The 23882-nt window shown below is 37.8% G+C and overlaps 1 protein-coding gene across 1 annotated transcript in view; it reads left to right on the top strand.

Annotated features, from left to right (window-relative positions):
• lpgat1 (lysophosphatidylglycerol acyltransferase 1) overlaps positions 1-23882 on the top strand; it is a 34609-nt gene that overhangs the window by 7701 nt on the left and 3026 nt on the right. Inside the window, exons 3-6 of the mRNA XM_084090475.1 lie at positions 4900-5018; positions 5147-5242; positions 6190-6466; positions 10952-11078. Of these exons, the coding sequence (XP_083946601.1) occupies positions 4900-5018; positions 5147-5242; positions 6190-6466; positions 10952-11078 (619 nt within the window). The remainder of the gene's footprint in view (positions 1-4899; positions 5019-5146; positions 5243-6189; positions 6467-10951; positions 11079-23882) is intronic.

Below are 23882 nucleotides of genomic sequence, written 5' to 3'. Positions count from 1 at the left end.
TTTGCGAGTTAATGGGTTCCACTGATTGGTTCGAACAGTCAAACTCATCTGTCTAGCGCAGGGGTTCTCAACTTTGGCCCTCAAGGTCCATTTTCTAGGGCTACACCCTTAGTCGGTGAGAAGAGGCTAAGGGCTAATCCAAACTTTTGCCTATTATCCATCGACATCAAATATGACTTATCATTTGAAACATGCAAGTAACTTGGCCACTCTCTCTAACGTTAACCTAGATAAATGTGCGCTATTATTAGCTGCATATCCAAATGTTTGTGTGGAGGCTAAAGTATTAGTATTAGTATTAGCAATTACTTGCATTTTTTCCTCATACCAGCGGAAATACTCTGTCATTTTTGGTAATGTTTTGGTACAGGTAAGAGTAATACATAATACGTAATACATAAACTCACAATAACAACACAACTTTGTGCTTTTGTAAAATAAAGGAAACAAACTGGGTGCTTTGTTGTCTCGGCCTCCGTCAAGTGGAGCGCGTCACAAAAATGAACCGAAACTCAGCGTATGGGCTACTTGCCTCACAGACACGAGAAAAATATCCTTAGAAAGCTTGAATTGTCTACTTTTAAATGAGCCAATTCAAATCGGAAAATATTATATTCAATAAATATTCTGATTATGTAATCTGTATGAAAGGTGGATTTCTCTCTAAAGAGAGAAATCTATATGAAGCCTTCTATTTATCATATAGTAGCCTATTATTTATTTCGGTGATCCGTATCGGCCAATACTGCTTCCAGTGTTCGGTAATTGGTGATCGGCCCCAAAAACCCTTATCAGAGACCCTTAATTGGAGCTGAATTGTGCAGGAAAGTGGACTTCAAGGGCCAGAGTTGAGAACCCCTGATCCTAGCGAATGTTTATATAGAAAAACAGCACAGTGGAATGCAGAATTTTGTTCTGTGTTCAGTAAATAACAACAGAATGTGCAATTCTCTATTGAAGTGGCATTCACATAATGATTAGCAGCGACAAAACAACCTAAAGTAATTTATTGTCAATGAGAGTTACTAATTTCTAGTGACATGAGTGACAGGGACTATTGGTGATGTGACAGAATTGAGCAGCTTGATGCAAATGAGCAGCAGCGCGATTCACATCTACCAGTTGGAGTGGAGGCCGGGCAGGAATAACCAGCTGATACAGTTTGATGCAGAAGTTGAGCTGGAACTCATACTAGAAACCAATAGTACAGCAACCAACTAAAAGTTGCAGTTAAACTAGCCACTCCTGTGATTTGGTTTGACATTTTCTGATTTGAAATGACACCCGCAAATAGCAGCACAGCTCATACGAGCAAGATACGATTAAATAAATGGGGATGATGGTGGCCACTTTATAAAACTGAAGTTCTTTCTCTGTCCTGCAATATCTGCATTTTAATTATTGTCCAATTGATTTTTTTTCCCTATTGTTCTGTCCTATTTTACGTACACTATTGATGATTCCAAAGTTAACAAGGAAAGAAAAGCTCTTTGCATTGTGTTTGCATGAGTTTTCCCCATGTCCATGACCAAGCTCCTGTATTACATGCAACAAAAAAAACTGGGAGGGATGTTTTATATTGTTCTCAGAGGTGCAGGTTTGCATCAAAGTTGTTTTGCTGATGTGAGATAATTAAAGTCATATCGGTTCATCACATCCTACCCCGCGTTGTTGAATAGACTGCACAGCAATGGCGTTGTTTTGTCCTTGTTCATCTGAGTCTTGTACTAACTGGTTGCAAATGAAATTATGAGGGGCCTGATGCAGCTCACAATGGTGTGATCTGTCTAAGGTCCAAGATTTTCTCCTAAATTACATTTGCTGGGTCTTGTGGAAGTAGCAAACGGCTTGTTGGTATAATCACTGTTGGCTTGAAGTTGTAAGCGTTAATAAATGCCAGACAATATTGTCTAATGGATGGCACAATCTCTTTAGCTCTCTCATTGAACGACATGATGATGTTGTAAAACAGTGATACATGCAATCTTGTGACTTTGAAACCTTGAACTGTTCAGGAAAGTAAAATCATTTTATTTGGTAACAGTGAGTCATGATGGTCAGGAAATCATCCACCCCTCAACTTCAGTTTATAATTGTAGTGTCCGTTGTCCAACTGAACTGAATGGTTTTTTGTTTTTGTTTTATTTCTATAAAAAAGCAAAACCACAGTGCCAAACCACATACCAAGCAAACCACACAAGTAATTATGAAAAACGGTCAAAACGTTGCTTATTTTAATCAATAAATATTTTGTTGGGAGCAGCAGTATGCCGATTTTTGTTTATTCACTGATAACACAAAAAAAAAAAAAAAAGTATAATAATATCACTAAAATTATATAAGCCTAATAACAGTCTTTAGGTCCAAACACAGCACAAATCAGTCATCTATAAAAATCAAAAGCAGCTTCAAACACGGAAAACAGATAACGTGTTTAACAAGAAATACAAATTCTTCTCATTTTTTCACTTGTTTTTTATCAGATTTCCTCGTAGAAAGCCTGTGATCATTCTTAGAGGTGTTCACAGAGGTTTTTGTGATCTACAATGTCCCAGTGTGAAATCCTACCAGCCCGCATGTCCTGAAGTCTGTAAGCAAATACTCGTCGTTGATAGGTCTGGTTGTATCTTTTAGCAAACATGGGTGCCCCGTAACTCGTCGTGTCAGGTGCCCTCAACCCCAGCTTGATACGGTGGAGCTGCTGTAATGACTTATTTTGTTTGTGATCTTTGACTTGCTGTTAACAGCAGAGAGTGTCAGCCATGCCAAGACTCAGCATGACCTCTCAGAGAGATCCGTTGGGTTTCCTGCTCTTCTTAGGGTTGTTTTAAACCCGCCGTCAAGGGCATAGTACATGGAGTAAGTGGAGGGGAGTAACACAGTAACAAAGTGCGTCTTGTCTTCATTAACTTGTATAGCTTTTCTTTGTAATGTGACGTTGACTTGATTTTTTTGGTATATATATATATATTAGGGATGTGCAAAACAGCCGGTATTTGTATCTGTATTTGTATTTGTTGAGGGGGGAAAAGTATTTGTATTTGTATTCGAGTAAAATTCTAAATAGGTGTAAAAATCCATTTATTTGCGTTACACTTCTAATTTACGTTATAGTGTAAGTATTCTTTAATTATAATAATTATGGATATACAATATTGGTTGATGTTTTTCCTTAAATCCAGCAATGAACATGTAACAACGAATGTCATTAAAAAATAATAATAACATAACAGCCATTACCTACGTTAACGTTACTCTGTCAACAGCCTTGTCTAAATTACCGAGCTAACAGAGCTACTAGTGTTGTCACGGTACCAATACCAGTGAAAATCTATGGTTCTCGGTACCAATTTCGGTACCAAAGCTTAATTTAGATTAAGTTTACATATATTAAAGTGTATCGTTTACAAAGATGGAAACTGTAGTATTAAAAACACTTTACAATAAGATTCCATTTGTTAGATAACATTAGATAAAATGACCTAACAATAAACAATAGTTAGGCCTATATAGGCTACTGTCGCAATTATTCTCCTTGGGGTTAATTTAAAAATACATTTTTTAAATCAAAAGTCAACATTATTTATGTTAACATTATTTAATGCACAATGAATGAAGTGAACAAACATGACCAATCAAGTGTTTGTATTAAATAACATTCAAAACATTAATTAATGTTGTAAAAATATATTGTTCACTCAATGTGTTGATGTTAGACAACGCATTAAGTAATGTTAATGAATGGTATCTTATTGTAGTGTTACCAAACTATACAGGAGATAAAACGTGTTTTATTTGACTTGACTGTACTTTTATTTAATCCAAAACTGCATTCATATTTCATTTTAAAAGGGCTTTTTAAACCTGCTAAGAGTTATCCAGCCAAGAATAAGCCGAACTGCTTTTCTGACGGACTGATATTAATAACATAATGACGGCTTTTTATTTCATTTCTCATCTCCATAAATATAAAGCTAATGCAAGGGCTAGAAATCAATTAATTCTTTGCTGATACTTCCTCGTCATCATGGAGAGCGCAGTTCGCACCGCTTTCCCCTTTCCACAAGCGCTTGCTCTCTCGTGGCGTCTGTTGTTACTGTGCAACCGCGCCGCTCATTTGAAATCTGCACGCGCAAAAAACGCGCTATGTGAACGGCCCCGTATGACAACGTGACATTAGCCTAATCCAAAATATTTCCATATGTGGCTCTTTCCTCCTTTCTTATCAACAAGTGGATTTACAGCCACCACATCAGCAGCACCGCCGGTCAGGAAACGCAGCTTTTTGAAATAAAGTTTTTCTTGTTCCCGAATACAAATATTTTTAAAGTATTTGTTCGAAATAAGTATTCGTAAAAAACACATTATTTGTGCCTTTCCGAATACCGTATTCGGGTTCGGCTCCACCCCTAATATATATATATATATATATATATATATATATATATATATATATATATATATATATATATATATATATATATATATATTTATTATATTTATTATATATATATATATATATATATATATATATATATATATATATATATATATATATATATATATATATATATATATCTTTCTCTGTGTCTGCGGCATCACAAACTCAGATTTAAATGTTTAAATGTGTGATTTTGTCAAAGGTTTAATAGACATAGCTAAATCACTCTCATTTAGAAATGAGATTGTGTGGGTGTTTAACTCGAGATCTTTTAACGATTAATCGTGCTACTCTATTGGTGAGTATAAAAGACTTGTTTCAAAACATAAAAAAATAAATAAAATCAAACTGACCACAAACTTTTGATTAGTTTGTGTATATCAATGACGTGTATCGGTAACACTCAAGGTTTTCTGACAATCTGAGTAATGTGTCTGTTTTTTTTGTGGTATTTTTAGTGACAGAATGGGGTGACGATGTAAGACCAATGACTGAAGATGAAGCCATGGTCATAGTCAACCATCAAGCCACAGGAGACGTGTGCACCCTAATGATGTGCTTGCAGGACAAGGGCACGGTAAGCACACCTCTGGTTGCTTTAGGCTTAGTACTGTTCTGCTCAGACCTTATGTTTAAGGTTTGTCGCTCTGAAAATATTCCAGATTTTAATCAGGCAACAAAACTAATCATAATGTTCTTATCCAGGTTGTACGAAAGATGATGTGGTTAATGGACCATGTTTTTAAGTATACAAATTTTGGGGTTGTGTCCCTGATTCATGGAGATTTCTTCATCAGGCAGGTAAGACCTGTTACCTTAAAAGTAAATATGGATGTTTTGTAACATAAATGGACGTGGATAAAGTTGATATGAGTTGATTATTGTAATTTTTAGTTAGCTCTAGGGTTGTCATGGTACCAAATTTTCATTAGTCTGTGCCAATACCAGAAAAAATGAGCGGCTGTCTGTACCAAATTCAGAACCAGAGCAAAAACTGTTGAATTAGGTACTTTACTTTTTTTTTTTTTACTGTTTTGTCTTGTCTGTTGGTTATCACTGTCAATCATTGCAGTTTCTGATTCAGCTGCATTTAAATACGGTTGTCAATCTAGAAACTTTGCAGTGAACTTAGCAGTATGAAAAACTAAACTTGTAATCAGGTTGTGAATGTGTAATAAACAGGAAGCAAAAGAAGAGCTTCCTTTATAAACACTAAGACTGTCAATCTCTAAAGTGCAAACTCACTGAATTCTGCACTCTCTTCTGCACAAAGCTGTCTTAATTGTACAATGAATCTCTTATTTACATTGTTTACACTTTTCAGCAGTTAAGTGGATTCTGACTAACTTACTGACTAGCACTTCTGATTGGCCATTGTGTTCATGTGCTCAACAGATATGATTGTGATTGGCTACGATGCTCGACGCTTGTAAAAACACGCTGTACATAGAAACCTTTGATGCTCAGAGAGCGTGCAAAACAAACACAAATGAGTGCGGGGTCTACTGGCCGGTACCAAATATTCCCAGTACTCGTTATTACCTGTACTGCAGAAATGCTTGTTCTGTCAATTATTGTTTAATTTTTTTTGTAGCGACTGGTACCGGTAGTACGTTTGACAACCCTAGCTAGGTCTTTTTTCTGCACTCTCTGTACATTTGTTGAAGTAGCGGGGCTAACAAACTAAATGGCTGTTAGTGCAAGGAGACATTTAGTCAAAATTGACAAGTTTTGTGCATTACCAACAGGGCAAAGCATATCGAGAAAAGCAGCTAATTTACCTGAAGGATCACCTAGACAAGTATTACTACAGCAGAGACAGGAAGTGGATTGTGCTGTTTCCTGAGGGAGGCTTCCTAAGAAAGAGACGAGAGACAAGCCAGTCCTTTGCCAAAAAGAATGACTTGCCCTACTTGACTCACGTAACACTGCCTCGGCTGGGGGCCACACAGATTATCCTGAAGACCTTAGGACCCCAGCAGGAAAACGGCATCCTGGGAACAGAAGGAAGTGCACCAGTTCAAAGTAAGGAACACAATCTCTTATCCATAAACTTATTTTATGCATTTTATTTATTGTTTAAGTTTAAACAGATATGGCTCTTCCACTATATTTCCCATGATCCGTGTATGAATTACCAAATAGCAGTTCGTCCTTTGCCTTTTTTTAAACCGCAATGATAATATCTGTATTATGGCATCTGCTAGGGCCAAAATGACACATTGGCGTAATCGATGACATTATGTAAATGCATCAGTTATAGTGGAATGTCACACTGTTTCCGATTTTCCCCAATTCCCGTACATTTTTCAAACAAAACAAGATTTCCTAGAGCAGATTCTAATGGCTAGTATGACAACGCCGCTTAATATGATTGTGTTCATTCATATTTTAGTTTAGTTTTTTTTTCGTTGGTCAATAATCAAATACTACTATATAGTTTGCTAAAACAGGAGGCCAATGGAGTAGTGTCCGAATACATACAGGGTCCGAAATTAACTTTGGCTCACCTGCCACGGGGACTGGTAGATGAAAAAATCCACCAGCCAAGCATATTTTTTACAGGCCAAAATAAAACAGCCTTTTTTTTCGTCACATATACATTCATTTCAGTACTTTTAATTGAGATAATAAGGTAGGCCTATTATGTTGAATACAAACATGTCCAGAGCAAAATTTTAAATGTATAATAATAAAAAAATCTATATTGATCAAAATGAGAGAAGTATATGAAATATTGCTATCATTGGGGTGAAATAAAATAAATTGTCAGTTTTGTTACCTGACTCATACCTGACTCATGTGGAAGGGATGGCAGAACGTAGCCTACTCGGGTACTTGCGTAACCTCGGTTCCCTGAGAGATAAGGGAACGAGTATTGCGTTGCAAACGCTATGAGAAAACTCCTTTTCTCGAGAAAAGAATGGCCATGGTGTGTAAAGCAGAAGCAGCTTGGCCAGCGGCGGAGTATGCACGATCCGCGAGTGCTGAAGACGTTCTGCGCGGCTTAGATGGGTGCGCGGCCTTTGCTCTCCAACTGCCAGTGGCAGGACACAAATGGGCGGCGACCGCTTCTTCCAGTGGCGGGAGCTTCACACATATCCTTTTTCCTCAGCGCCGTCAACAGATGAGAGCGTTAAGCCTGGTTTATACTCGACGCGTCCGCACGAGCGCGAAGGTGCGCGCGGCAAAAATTACGTCATTGCGGTGTGGGCGGTCGTGCACGTTGGGTTCGCAAGACCCAATTTCGCCTGGCGGTGTGCGCGACATTTTTTGTAACAACGCGCGCGGCGCCGCATCCGAAAATGAACGACTTCGAGCCGAATCTGTCCGAGCTCGAACTTCTCACCACACCGGCACCCAGTTTGCACGTCTTTATGAGTTGCTTACATTTAAAAAATGAGCATACAATAGCATACAAAGTATTTTTTTTCATTAACATAAAGGTCCATGTTTAATAAAAATGTTCACGAAACTTAATAAAATGTTAGTGAAATTAGAAAATATGTAAGAGATCGTTAATTTAGTTATGTTGTATACACATTCTCATATCCATATATTTTGTTTTATTGTCACGAGTAATAATCTCAGGGTTTACTGGGTTTTACATGATTCTTTTTGTAGTGTGGTATTGGTAGTGGTGTACTAAAATAAACATTGTCACGTGTGTATAGCTTTCTTCTTCTCACCGCTGATTCCTGATGGTTTAGAGGACAATTACTCGAGTCGCCCCCTATCGTTTCAAAGAATAGTACAACGGCGAGCGCGTCAAGTATAAACGCCTCGTCCGTTTGGGGAGGTGCGCACGCAGTCTGCGGAGACTCGCGCTGCGGAGCCAGGCGAAAGTATAAACAAGGCTTTAAGAGGCAGAAGAGCGCGTGCGCGCTGAAAAAGGCGTGCTGAATATTTCATATTTTGGTATGAACATTCACTCGCCAGTGTGGCGGATAGCCTTTTGAGATTTACTCGCCAAATGGCAAATCTACCTGCATTTGGCGCTTGGCGGGTGTTCATTTCGGACCCTGAATACATAGTATTTGACAAACCGTAGGTGAAATGTCCCTAGATGACCTACTACTTCCGGTGAGATTCTGAAGTGCGATGGACACTACATGAGGTCACGGGAGAGGATTTATGAATGGCGGAGAGTTGGATTAATTGATTATCAAAAAAAAAAAAAAAAAGACAAACATTTAGTGGTAATTTGTTTTCTTTTATTTGATCGGGCTGATAAAATCAAGAAGTAATTCATGTTGTATTACTACGCTGTGTCAACATTTCCCTGCCACACCTAGTACATGCTTGAACTATCTTGCTGGGTGGATCTTTCTTCCATTTTGTCTGGAATGTCCACCGTACACCATATATATTTGCTCTACTTAATGGAGGACTTAACTAATGGAGATGTTTGATTCTGACAGGCAAGGGTTCAAAATGAAGAAACACTAAAGGCTGGTTAAACAAAATAATTGCCAGTGTTGTCTTAGTAAATGTGTGGAGACAGCTATCACAGTCTTTCAGAACACTTCAGAGGACATGCCCACACAGAAATACACATTTTTAATATTCTTTTTTACTTTTAATCAATCCTCCTGGAACTGTAGGAAGAGGAAGTTAACGGGACCGCTGACTAGCAATTTCAGAGATCTTTAAAGAGATAATGGTCACTGTGTGCTTCAACTGCTTATTAAGAGGGACTAGGCCTAGTTTAAGTTTGTTCTGTTTGTTTTCTTCCAGCTATATTATTTTTAGCAGCAGCTTGGTGGGATGCTTTAGCATGTTAAACTCTCTGTAAGAGTTGCGTCTCTAAATTGATCTATTATATAGTAGTGTTATTTTAGTATTATATACCGTTTTAGTGTTTATTCATATTTTGAAGAAGCTTTTATTTAAACATTTTCAGTTTTCATTAAATTTTTTCATGAATTTTATGTTCTCTTTTATTAGTATTTTTATATTCCTATTTAGCTTTTCTCAGTTTTAGTTTTAGTCGGCTAATTGTAGTACTTAAACTTATTTTATTTCAGTTAGTTTTAAGCAAATATTTTTGTTTCAGCTTTTTTGAATGAACAAAAACTTTTTAATAGTTTTGGTTAACAATAACAAAACTGATTTATAAAGTATATGTAATTTTCTGTGCATGCCGGCACAAACTGCTGCGCACTCGCATGAATGTGAACAGTGCAACAAGCAAAGATTTCCCCCTAATAATACTAGATTACATTTTCGGTTTATTTCTCGGCAAACCCTACCTTTACCTTTAGAACACTTGGAATACGGGATGAGTTGCATGGGATAGTTTTATGACATGTTTGAATCCCTTAAAAAACAAACAAAACAAAACAAAACAACAAAAAAAACAGATTGAAGGTCAGAATTCACGGCCATTAAATAGACGAGTGCAAGCATGATTTTTCTTTCTTTCTTGTGATCAAAAAAAAAAAGAAGCTTTTAGAACAATATCAGGTCCATAGTACCCCCAAATCACAAAGTGATGCGTTCTATGTATCGCTTTCTACAACGTCTGACGCATAACGGTAGTTGATATGATTAGCCTTTCTTCACTACGATATCAAACAGCTATTAATGTGTTGCTAATGTTACACAAACCATGTTCCCGATCGCCATCTCAGAGTCATAGCAGCCTTCTAAAAATTTTGGACATCATCATAGAAAGTCAGTGGAGAAAAGCCCTGTCCCTTTCATGACGGGATTGGCTACATGTACGGTAGGAAACGGGCGTGTCAAACCGTTTTTCCTATCTGTAATTCTTTAACTGACTGAACCACTTTTAGTGGTTTTTAGTTTATGTTGATAAATTTAGTAACTTGTTCCGAATGGTAATCGTGCATTAAATTGGTCAAGGTTTAAATAATATCAAGTGTTGCTCTTCTGTAGTTAAAAGAGACAGTTCACTCTCGAGACAGTAAAGGCAACAGTCTAGTTACCTCATTAACTTTGTCAAACTTGTTTGAACTGCTGACTCTTTCTTCCGTCAATGCCATGAATCTTATTTAGTATGTATTGTAATATAAAAACAGAAGTGTTACTGTTTTCCACATGATTTTTAACCAGGATGTCTGAGGTGCTTGCTTAAACACAATTGTGATACGGTAGGAATGTGATTGGTACAACTATCAAACCTGTTGGAATGCCCCCCCCCCCTCCCCCTCCCCCCTTGAAAATGTTGTAATTTTCACCCATATGTCAATACAAACTCGTATGACTTTCATTGTTCTGTTGAACAAAAAATGTATTGCAGTATTTTCACGATGTACTTTTCCATACAACAAAAGCAGAAATTCACTGTTTTTGAAAGCCTTCTGAAGCCATATGAGGGTTTTTTGTAAGAAACAGACTGAAATTTAACTCAAAATTTCAAAGGATAAAAATGCTCCCCTCTGCAGTATTTAAGTATTGTGTTAGGATGGGAAGGGGAAATGCTTTTTAATTTCTTTCTTGATGTGAATTGGCCTTGAAGTGACTTTGTCTCTGTTTGCCCACCCTCAGGTAACAAAGCTAAAGGACTACAGTGGGTAATAGACATGACCATAGCCTACCCTAATGCAAGACCCATGGACATTCAGACATGGATTTTTGGTTACAGAGATCCAACAGTCACACACGTACACTACAGGTAAGACATATAAGATAATATTCTATAATTGTATCTGGTGGTAAATGAGGTCTCAAAGGTCCAAAATCTCACTGACACATTGCTGGATTTCAAACATCATATATGTTCTGAGTGGCTGTAATTGTGGTGGTTGTGCAACACTTTTGCTTTCATTGTGGACAGCTAAATTACTTGGACACGTCATGCCTGGATGGGACAAAGTATAACACGGTGTTAAATATAATCTGCGTCGAATGCATGTGAACACGTTGACATTTGACTAAGTAAAAAGTTTAAGTAAAAAAAAAAAGAAGAATAAAGTTCTACACAAAGAAATAAATAGTACCATTATCCTGAAACTTGAACAGACTACAATTTATCTTGGTAACTGTGGGATTACAAATTTAAGAATCTGTTTAAGATTTGCTGATCCTACATCTTGCATAACATCACATGAAAAACTAAGGGGAAGTACTTTATATTTAGCATTTAAGGTAAAGATGACGACATCAGATGAATGATTTGGTTGAGCAAAGATTTTAGCAAGAGGTTCCTGCCAGTCCTGTTCTCTTTATTGCAAGTCAAACGAGTCAGATTACTGAGACTACTGAGTAGGGCTGCACAATTAATCAAATTTCTAATCGCGATTACGATTATGGATCCCACGATTACGTAATCGTTCAAAGCCGCGATTACAAAAAAAAAAAAAAAATCCACTCTGCGTGCATTTAGAACATATTATGAGAGGCGAATCACAACTACTTCAGAAAACCCGGCACAATAGGAACTACCAGGCAGTGACGTATATGTACGCTGAAATAAAGTCTTTCACCTCAGAAAAACGGACGTTCCTGTCCTGTCAGCCGTTATAGGCTACTGTGCTCGTAGCGCACACTCTTCAATTGCACGCGCAAATGCGGCGGCGCGCGCTGTGTTTAAGTGCAAAGGAAACTACGAGCATGCAACGTTGTTACGTTGTAAATTAGTAAGTCACGAAATAAAAGTAAAATACCAATAAATCACGTTAATGGTACGTCGTGTGTTAGCTGAGAAGGATTTGCATGCAGGGATGATTTTCATTCTATTCGCCAGGAGCAGTTTCCATGTTTCATTAACAGTTCTTGTTAATATTGTGTAGGCCTATTCACCATGGTAACTGTCATTTCAATATTAACCCCAAAATGCCACTTTATTTTCACTTTGTGTTATTTTTTTATATTTTTAAATGACTGTGGTGGCTCATACCAACATTGTATTAACAAAAGCTAGTTTGGGACTGCTATTTAATAGCTTTAGCATAGGCCTAATGTTTATTTATTAGTAGTCTTTACTATTAGTCATATTCTTACAATTTATGTGTATGTTAAGTAAAGGGGGACAGTGTGTGTGTTCACAAATTTTAAAGTAAACATGTATAATAATATGTCTATATATACATTATATATATGTCTATATATATATATATATATTCAATGTAAATTATGATAATCGTAATTAATAATCGCAATTACAATTTCAAGGGAATAATCGACAATTATGATTTTTGTCATAATCGTGCAGCCCTACTACTGAGCTCTTGGAGCCTCTGTCCCATTCTTTGAATAATTATGCTTATTGGATTTGGACTGGTAACAATCTAGAGTCTGGGACGGGTTCCTATAACTGGATACTTCATTTGCATGCTTTAAAGTCGCTTTGGTGCTTTGTCTTCATTTCTTAGCACTGTCTCCTAAAATCTATATAAACTACAATGTATAATTTCCTTAGTTAGACTTGATGACTGCTGCAAGCAACAGCTCGTGCTCTCAAAGAATCCTGCTCATGGAATAAATTAATAATGACTTACTACATTTCCATAATAGGTATGATTACATGTAATAATTTTTGTCGATCCTAATGAATCTAATCCAATGTTAGGTTCTCAGGGTTTTTCCTGCATAGAGAATTACGAGGCTGTTGTCAAAAATATAGACTGCGGTCTCATGCTCCGATACCCCTTTTCCACCGACACGGTTCTGTTGCGGGTTCCCAGCCTGTGTCCATTCTCTAAGCATTCAATAGTGATGCGCAGTTATATCCGCGGATACTGCTGATGATCTGCGACTCAGACGGGCCCAGTTATAAAAAATTACAAATGAATTGCCATGGGTTGATGAGAGATAAATCATTAATGTAAGACACAGAACCCTAATTTTACGGTAAAACGCAATGAAAGTGCGTCACTTTTACTTTCGTTTTCAACAACGTATTTCTCTTCAGGGAAAAGCAATCAAGGAAAACATGCCTAGAGCACCTTCTGGTGGTCATTATATAAAAACGCAAAGGAAAAACACTACATGAGATTGCTTTATAACTTAACAGCTTTAACTTAAAATATACACGTTAACAGAAATTATTCTAATAAGAGTGTTTTCCAACAGTGATGTAATGAAACCATGATAATTCAAGATTGAAGGGAGTAAAGCCTGTGTTTAAGCGATTAAAGAAATGTAATTTTGCCATATAAGAACTTTTATTTTAAATAAATGTTCATTTAAAAGCAGCCTACTTACATGTGATATGTTACTATATCATCATGCTTAACACTGAGAATTTGAATAATTGTAATGTGATGATCAGGTGCAGATATTTAAATCCGAGAGAATATCATAGGTTTGAGCGGTTGGCGGATGGGTGATTTTATTTTTAACAGCGGATTGACATTAGAGCTGATCTGCACATCCCTAGCGCACAAGCCTCAGCCAAACACGCCCTGCACACCACACATACTGAACAGTGTTAAATTTGAAAAATGCTGTTTGATAGAACTGCTTGGTTTGTTACCACAGTTATCTGCGTGCTTCCTCAGCGATGAAGTTCCACATTTGCGGCTATCCAACACGAAAATGCAGCAAATAAGCCTTTCACAATATTGTTTTCTTCAGATAACTCCAAATTTCTCCCACACACTGGACTTGACTTTTGATGACGTATTGTCAACAACTTTACAATCTCCACTAGCTATTCTATTCTTCAACTCCTCAGCATCCATCTCGACGACTGCAAGCAGATCACGCGTGCGCATTATGAGGAATTTTTAAAAGTGAAAGTAGCCTAGGTAACGTTATAGATTCCTGGGAGGGCGTGGCGCGTGGGCACAAATAAACTGATGTGGATTTTAAATTATTTTATCAACTTGAAATACAGGAATATTTTTGTAGATGTGTTTCTAAAAATATGCATATATTTTTATGTTTGCATATGATTGTTTTAAACCCGTGTTTAGACCTGTGTTTCCCCCGTGTCCGACCCGACCCGCACCCGTATCCGACACAGTTGGATATTTTTCACCCGTTTGAGCAAAATTTGCGGGTTACCCACGGGTACCCGAACCCGTGCAGGACTCTACCTCTCGTACCTTATTGCTTGCTTATGTGCTTCGGCCGTTCGATTACACGTAGGGCTGGGTACCGAGTTTCGATACTTTTTAGGTACCGATCGAATTGCCTCGATACTATCGAGTATCGAAAAATGACATGTTGTTCGGTACCAGATTTCGATACCTAAGGGGTTAACTCCTCAACGTCAGTGCTCAAACAAATACATATGAAATGCACAACGACACACATAAAGTCGCTCACGCACATACATGTGTAGAGTTTGCGTAACTCTACACACACGAGAAGCGCGGAACTCTCCACGCACATACTCATATGAGACGCGCGCACGCACAAAAAACTCGCGCACATACTCAATGAGACGCGAGCACACGCACACAAACTCTCCGCGCACATATTCATGAGACGCGAGCACACACACATAATACCTTAAAGATGTGGAAAAGTCGATCAAAAGTGTGGGTACATTTCTCCAGGCTCGATGCCAACAGCGTGCGATGCAGTATTTGCGGTAAAATAATTGCTGCAAAGACCGGTACCACGACAAATATGATGAAGACCTTGACAGTGCACGGCCACGGAGTAAAATTAATAGCAGAAAGTTGCTTCGCCTTCTACTGGTAAATGAAGAGGTACCTTGTTGATCACTCTGTCAGTGTTTATATTGCAATAATAACCTACTGAGTGTACACAGCCGTTCAAAAATGTGTTGGTCAGTCAGAATTTTTTTTTTCAGTAAGGATGCATTGAAGTTATCAAAAGTGACGTTAAAACGTGTAATGTTACAAAATATTTAGTTTTTAAATAAATGCTGTTCTTTTGACATTTTTATTCATCAAAGAATCATGAAAAAAAAATGTATCATAGTTTCCAAAATATTAAGCAGCAAACTGTTTTCATATTTCTGAAGGATCATGTGACACTGAAGTAATGATTTTGAAAATTCAGCTTTGACATCACAGGAATAAATTACATTTTGAAATATATTCAAATAAGATTTTAAATTGTAATACTATTTCACAATATTACAAGTTTTACTGTATTTTTTATATAAAAAAAAAAAATTGTTCCTTTGTGCTTTTTTTGTTCCTTGGTGCACTGGCTAAGGAGCATGAGTCAAACTGAAAAAATAAAACCAACATTTTCTGAGGTAATGTGTTATGTAATCTTGTTAAAATGGATTTCATAAAATTGGTATCGAAAAAAGTATCGTTAGGAACCGGTATCGAAACTGAGGTATCGAAAATGGCACCAGATCGAAAGATTTTGAACGATACCCAGCCCTAATTACACAACAACAGCGTTTTGGGTGGCTGAAAACGCAAACTTTTGAAAATGGGTTTCACAGTTCAAGTTTTTGAAAACGGTCTCTGTGTAAATCACAAAAACTTGAATCTCTGAAAACGATGATGTCATGCACATGCGTATTACGTGTTCAATCTATAGTGGTTCATCGCCATCATAATTTACCCAGGGTTAACAGTTAATGACGTTAACTGGGTTAACATTCTTATTTGCATATTTGCGGTGTCAGTGTCTTTGATTGTATGAACGCAGCACGCGACCTGTTTACATAAAAGCTCTAGCGTTGTGCATCCTCGTATTGCCGACTGAACTATTGAGTTTATACTGAATGGGCATTTTGGACTATAAAGGTAAAAATGAAAGTCTCTTCTTCACTCAAATTGTCGCATTTTCTGTCAGCATTTGACATTTTTCCTTTCAAACGTTGATTTTACTGTTTATAAACAATGCAAAGTGTTTCCTTGACTGTCTAATGGTGCGTTCACACCGGATGTGAATAGCGCGTAAAAATTCCTGCGGCGCGAATGAGGCGTAGAGCGCGGCACGGTAGACGCGAATACGCCGTGAATGGCACGAATTGAGCGTCTGGCGCATTAAGCATGTTACGCGCAAATGATTTTATGTAGTGCTTTTTGTGCAGTCACGCGTTTGACGCGAATTCGCGTCTGCCGCCCGAGTTGAAAAATCTGAACTTCTGCGTCAATTCGTGCCGCGTTAACCAATCAGGAGCCTGCTTGCTGCTGTCACGTGGTGAAGTAAAAACAAAGTAAATCTTTTATCACATAAAAACTTGATTTCAACATACGAGACATATTCATTTTGTATTGAATGCTATTTATTCCATATCTAAATGCAGATTATATGAAACATTATTATTCTAATGTAAAGACAACCAATATACTTTAGTGTATAAGAATAGTTTGTGTCTGGACAGTGTTGTGAGAGACAAAGAAAAAAAAACACAGGACAGGTTAATTACTTTTGGAGGCTGGCTCCATTTATTATCAATACAAAAATAAATTACAGATTATGTGGGAGAGGGCAAGAGTGATCCTCACTCCGATGTGGGACAACAGGTCATTAAACTGGGCTCGAGACAGGCGGAAGCACCGCTGATAGCGGCCATCATCCAGGCGCAGCTCCTGGAGCAATTGGTGAAACTCGCCAAACTGGGTTCGCCTCCCAAATACGGCGACGATGATCCCTATGCCGCTGTTCTGCTCTCCAGAGCAAATACAGAGCGGTGACTCTCGATAAATGATCGATCAACATCAGACATCTTGTAAAAAGATGGCCGTCAAACTTTGGGCTTCGAAACTTTTGAAACTTTCGACTCTGACGCGCGAATGGACACAAAGTGGTCAAACGTATAACTAGCAGGCGCGAATTTGACGCGCTATTCGCGTCCAGTGTGAACGCACAGTAAAGCAGACTGTTCTAACGCCGCATCGTTTCACACTGTACAAGTTTGGCACTGCAATGCGGGGTTAACACCGCAAATGCCCCTACACAGGGGTTCGTAACCCTGGGTAAAACTAAAAAGTGGTGATAACCCCTCTTCTAAATTACAAGTGTGAAACGTTCCTTTATCAGGGGTTAAAAGCGGTGCTTAGAACGATGATAACCCAGGGTTAAGCGCAGTGTGAAAAGCCCTATTAATGTGTATGGGTATTTTGCCTTGGATATAGTTTTAAGTTAAAAGCAACTTTTTTTGTATCACTTTTCTCTTAAAATTATTATTATTATTATTATTATTATTATCAATACTTGTATAGACTGTGTGAGCAGAATTTATGCCTACTATTATTACACAGTTGTGCAGTAACTCCGTATCCACAGAGCAAACCCCATGTGTCATTTCAAAGTCATTGAAATTCCCCTCTAACAAATCTTTGAGAGAAAGGGGTTTAATTGGTTTGGGGGAGATGCTCCATTTCAAGCAATACTTACAGAGCCTCTAGGGAATGTAACGCAATCCGCAACACATTACCGTCACAGTTTGTGATTACTTGAACTGTCTTGGAAATATTGGTTAGGTCCTTCTTTTTTTTTTAATCTGTGCAAGTATTTTTATGAGGTAGCTCGATATACTGTATAACATTACTATTTTTGTTCAATCACATATACTTTTAGTACTGTGGGTAGTTCACATTTTTTACCTGCCCTCTCAACATTTTCACGGGCTTCACCAAAAAAATCGTAATTTTATTTTCTAGCAATACAATTGTTGTTTTTGTGATGAAAACAACACTTTAGAATACAAATAAACAAATAATAATTTGTTTCTTTTGCAATAATATCTGAAAAAAGCTCAAATGTAAGCTGTGTGCTATATAGTGCAAAACATTATGATTTGTTTATTTTCAGTCTGTTCTAAGAGACTCTTGCAACAATCTCATCCTACTGGGCTAGATGTTACTTTGGTTACCATCCTGAGTTCTGAACTAAAAGAAAGATATGCTAATCTATGGCTATGTACACATTGTAAAGTTTTAGGAGTGACAACCGCATTTAAATATGGGAGTGAGTCCCCAAAATTATCATTAGGGGCTTTCGCACCGGAGGAACCTTTTCATAGTTCCTAGAAGTATTGGCGAAAGTACCCAAATGACGGCGTGTTCGCACCGCAGGAACTGGGAACGATTTTAGTTCTAGGAACTAGGCTACTTTTGGAGGAACTAATTGAGCTCTTACTTCAGAGTAGGGTCTAAACCAGCACTATAGGAACTACCAGTGACGTTGGTGGCGCTGATTGGCCGAACGCACACGAAACACCAGCACCCGCCATTTTAAAAAAGGCTGTGTAAACCCACAGATTATAGCCTATATATTTACTCCAGAAGCTAACTCTACGAACATGGAAAACAGTGATAGATGGGCCTCTTAACCTTTACGCTGAGGAGAAAATCAAACGCAACTTTGAGGGGACCAAGCGAAACATGATTATGTATTTCTGCTCAGCTAGCAACACTGGACATCAACCACACGGCATAAACTGTCTACTTTCTATGTATAACAGTTCTATCTAATAACGTATTAGACAGGACTGGTAAATAGATTGTAAACTAATGCAGACGGAGAATGGGAGTGCTGTGTAATGGCTCTACCGTTCTCAGCGCCATCAAAATAAAGGTTTGCCGGGGTGTCAAAATAAAAGTCAAAACAACGAGCGCGGCTTACGTCACTTCAGAGTTCCTACTGGCGGTGCGAATGCAACCAGAAAACGTTCCTAGGGGAACATTTAGTTCCTAGAACTACTAGAACCTAGGACTAAGTTCCTAGAACTATCCGGTGCGAAAGCCCCTATTCTGTGTATGTAAGGAACTCACTGGTGAAACTGATGATTGACAGCATGGTAACTATAGCAACATTCTGGCATCTTGCGTGTCTTAAATCCTCTATTTTTTACTAATGTAATATTACAGCGACCAAAGGCATGTTATGTTCTACAATTTTAGCTAAACCACCGTCAACAGCAGCATTGTGTTTTGTTTGTTTGTAAGGCTGCTTCACAGTCTTGAACTGTTGCCATGTCCACTTATTATAAGCATTTTTTCTTGTGTGAGCTTGGCTCATAAAGAGATTCAGTTTATGATGTTATTAAAGTGGGCAGGTGCGGGTTGTGATATTTTGGGTTTATTTTCGGTATTTCGGTTTATAGTGGGCTTGTTCTTGTTTTGCTGTTCTATCTAGCATGATCGCAACACACTTAGTTACATAGCAAACTTTCAAATAAGCTGCTGCTGGTCGACCCAGGGGGCGGAGCTTCATGAGCTTGCGATCAGTCTCTCAGGACAATTTCATCTCACGGAATGATGATAATATCAGAAACTCTCAGTAACGGTGTTCATTTCGAGTCGGACAATAATGCCTACCGAGTCAGAGTGCTGTATAGAGATGGAACAGGTATAGTTTAGTAGTTTAATTACGGTTATTATAACGTATTTGTCATCTGCTTGTATGTATCGATTATTTATTAATAGCCTACAAGTCTGCTGTCTGAATGATGATCAAACATATCGTCGCTATCGGGCGGAAATCTCGTATGTCCAAATTTGGTCAATTTCATATTTTTTCACAAATCGATGCTATTGGTCAGTCCCCACGTGGTTCTGTTATTTTTACAAATTTTTAACCAATCTAAAGTGTTGAAAATAGCTTGAGAGCAAATCTCGTAACTCCATTGGACACTTCAACTGTCTGAGAATCCTTGTAACTCAACCTTTTCTTCACTCCGCGGCGGGAGCTTACGCGGAATAATCCGGCATTTTGTCTCCTCAGGATTGAACGTCGCAACGATAAGAAATCCTCGTCGAGCACACGTAAAGCAAGCCTTAACTCTGCTTTTATCTGTGTTAAACTAAATGATAAATTATATCAGTTATTGATGTATTTTAAATGTCTACGTATTATAGGCTTATTATTACTAGGCTTATTATACGTGTGCATTGTTTTAAAATGTATCTAATATAATACTTGAATTGAAATAAATGTTTTGGATACCAGCATTAAATTATTGTTTTTATTATTATTTTACTGACTCGAAGTTGGCACTGTGCATGTAAAATACCCCAAGTAGCAGGTTTTATTTATGGGAGAAAAAGGGTCTGTCTAACGTTACTGGCGCCAGTAAGCCTATCATTGCATAACTCTGTCTGTTTTTTTAGACAATAACGAGTGAAAATAGTTAGGTTAGATACATTTGAGTAGGCTTGTTTTGTTAAAAATCGATTGCTGTAATGCTTTGGTGCAGAAGGAAGCCTGTGAGCCACGGTAAATTTGCGTGCAGATTAGGCAAATTTCCGCCTATTAGACAGCCTAGTTACCTCATCGTTTTTTGTTCTGCTTCACGTATAGCTCTTAAACCTTTAAAATAGAGTTTAGGAAGATGTATGTAACCACAATCATTAGATATGAATAGCTCTTAAAGCCTTATCTCTTGTCAAAAGGCTCATCGTGACCGCAGACTTTGATGAACATCGATATATAATACCAACATCGTTGGTATAATACCAACTTTAACGATACAATGTTTAATAATTAAAAAAATATGCAGTTTTTTTAATTTCCTGAAAAATAATGGTTTTGGAGATACGAGGATTCCGCCCGACAGCGACGATATACTGATGAGTTTAATAAAGTTTATTGTACATCACACAAAAGATGAAGTGTCAGTTTTACTTCAGAAAATCACCGTAAGAGCTGAGTAAACACAGTAAGTTATAAGAAGTGCGCAAGTACATAAACGAATTTCGGTAGAGTTGAGGGAGCATTCCTGTGGGCGGAGGTTAGTAAAAAAAACGGTTCTAGTGACGTCATTAAAGAAGGAAGTAGAGGGATGTAGTCCAAACGGGCCGTTCGCTGTAGGCGACTTCTGTTAAATAAAATATCTCGCTTGGCATTGAACTTTGAGCTTTATAATTTTACAGATATTATTTATACTCTAACAACAACATTACACACTAACTAAAGTTTGAAACATGGGATCACGAAGAACGGGACCTTTAAATGCATGTTATTCTTGACAGCTACTGGAATTAGTAACAGAGACAAATACTCATATTATTTTCCTTTTGAGGTGTGCCCTTATTTGAGAAACCGTAGATGTAATGTATGACTGGGCAATCGCACCATTCTGCAGTGTCGGTTTTAAATAATATCCTGTAAGTAGGGGTGTGACGAGACGCTTACTCCATGAGACGAGACGAGACACGAGATTGGGTTCACGAGAACGAGACAAGACGAGATTTTTACACAATTTTTAAGAAATCCTCAATGATGAAATATATGAATGGAAAATAGTCTTTTATTCAACTGAAAATCACAAAATGCAAAACAATTTAGGTGCATTTTGAAATCAACTTGTAATGAATGTTATTTTACTTCTGTTTTAATGAATTCTATGCAGTAAAGGACATGCATACACTGCAAAATTTTTGCTATAAACTCTACCGTCTGGCTTCTCCCCTGTACAATTTCACATGAGAAATCTAACTCCTTTCCACAAATCGAACATAAAAAAAAAAAAAAACAGTATAAATAAAATAAATATAAATAACTGAAATAACACTTTAAATGCAAACAGTAAGTATCCATAATCAAAGTACTGCTCTCTCAAAACTACAAGTTCAAACAGAAACAAATTTCTTTCTTCAAGCATGAAAAAGAGATAAATTAACTACACAGAACAGACTAAGATTATGGTCATGTTCTTTTTCAAGAATATAAGCATGTCGACGATTTCTGGCAGCAGTTGAGACCTTTGGGCAGTAACTAGGGCTGCACGATATGAGGAAAAGCTGCGATGTGCGATAACATTGTTTAATATTGCGATGTCGATATGACTTGTGATATGTGAATATTAGCTATACTGTTCCCATGTCTTAGTGCTTTAATAGGTTCTTTGCGCGATAGGTCAAATGTTTATTAGCCTACCTGCCTGGTTCAGATTACACTATTTTAGCGCGATTTTGGCACGATCCGTTTCGTGGAGATTCGTAAAGGACAACGGGCGTCGGGACGCAAGATTCGATCGTTTCATTTCGTATAGTGTGTCATAGTGGGCGACAACCTACGTGTCTGCGATGCTTCAGGACATCACGACAGAAAGACTAGCATGTTTAATTTTAACGGTCCTCCACGACGGGTTAAGTGTGAGCTAGAGTGAGTGTGCGCGAGTGAGCGAGGGACAGTGAGTGTGTGTGTGTGTGCGCGGAGTGTGTGTGTGATTGGCCCGGCACACAAATGATTTAAAAGTGGTAGGGGCATCTTCAATACTAATTTCACCCTCACGCTCCATCACGCTGACATCACAACAACTCACGAGACAAAGTTTCACCTCGACGAGAAATCTCGTTGCGTTTTAATCTCGCGAGATCTCGTAACACGAGATCTCGTCACACCCCTACCTGTAAGATTTGACTTGTCATTTTCCTACATTTGTACTAGTTTCAAAAATCTTTCTTCTCGCATAATAAAATCTTTTTAACTCACTTTAATGTCCTTTTGATAAGCAACTAAAAGAATGCTATTAATCATAAAGGAAACATTAATATATACTCAGTAGTGATATGGTAATCATAGCCTAATGTAGATCTTGTCTGAATTTTTTTAAATTATTTACTGATGCAGTAATTAAGGGAAGTTGACCGTTTCTGAAACGGAGAGAAAAGCAGAAGCTGGTCAGTGGTTGTAATTGTGTGCTATTCAGTCACATCCTCTCTGTAGCGTTTGTTTTTGTAAGAGGTGTGTAAATTTCGTGCACGTTTGCAGTCAGTGTTGTGTTTTCACGTCTCAGCTGTCTGTGTTTCAGCAGAAAACTGCTGTCATTAGTTGAAGCGTCTCATCAGCACAAACGCTGAACCTGTCACGCTGCTCGCGGCTCAGAAGCGTAAAGAGCTGAGCCCTCCACTTCACCATGCTAACGCTGGGAGATCTGAAGAAGACAGAGATGGGGATCATTTGTGCTCCATGCTCATCGGGGTTTTTTTTCAGTGCCTGTTAGGTTTTCTCCCTTAAGATGTCTTCTTTGCCTCTCTAAATGCATTCATTATTGCAAATTTAATTTTGAAAATTTGTTTAATGCTTTTTATACTATTCTCATTTAGTCAGCCTCTCTTTCTTTCTCTCTCTCTCTCTCTCTCTCTCTCTCTCTCTCTCTCTCTCTCTCTCTCTCTCTCTCTCTCTCTCTCTCTCTCTCTCTCTCTCTCTCTCTCTCTCTCTCTGTCTCTGTCTCTCTCTCTCTCTGTGTGTGCGTGCGCTCAACCTGCTAGCTTCACTCTCAGCCCATCAAATTTTGGCCTTTTTTAAAAAATTAAAAAAAATTAAATAACAGGACAATTTTGGGTCAGGAAGGCAAGATTGAAAAGAACAAAGATGTCAGAACTAATTTATTATTATTATTCACAAAGTATGCATCCAAATGTACAAATGAGCTGTGATGCAGACTACAAATTTCATGGTTAAAATATATTCAAAACTGTGTATGAGGTCAAGTAAACTGGCAACACAGAATCCATGGAGTTGTGGACAATAGGTTTTAATACCTTGTTATTTTGATTCAGCATTAAGAAGTACATGAACTTTGTTGAAAATTGAAAAGTAATGTAGTATTATACAATATAAAACAACAATATTAGTATTT

Source organism: Abramis brama (assembly GCF_963993115.1).
Source record: "Abramis brama genome assembly, chromosome: 18".
NCBI classification, from domain to species: domain Eukaryota; kingdom Metazoa; phylum Chordata; class Actinopteri; order Cypriniformes; family Leuciscidae; genus Abramis; species Abramis brama.
The sequence above is the reverse complement of the archived record's forward strand: the minus strand, read 5'-3'. Positions and strand labels throughout refer to the sequence as shown.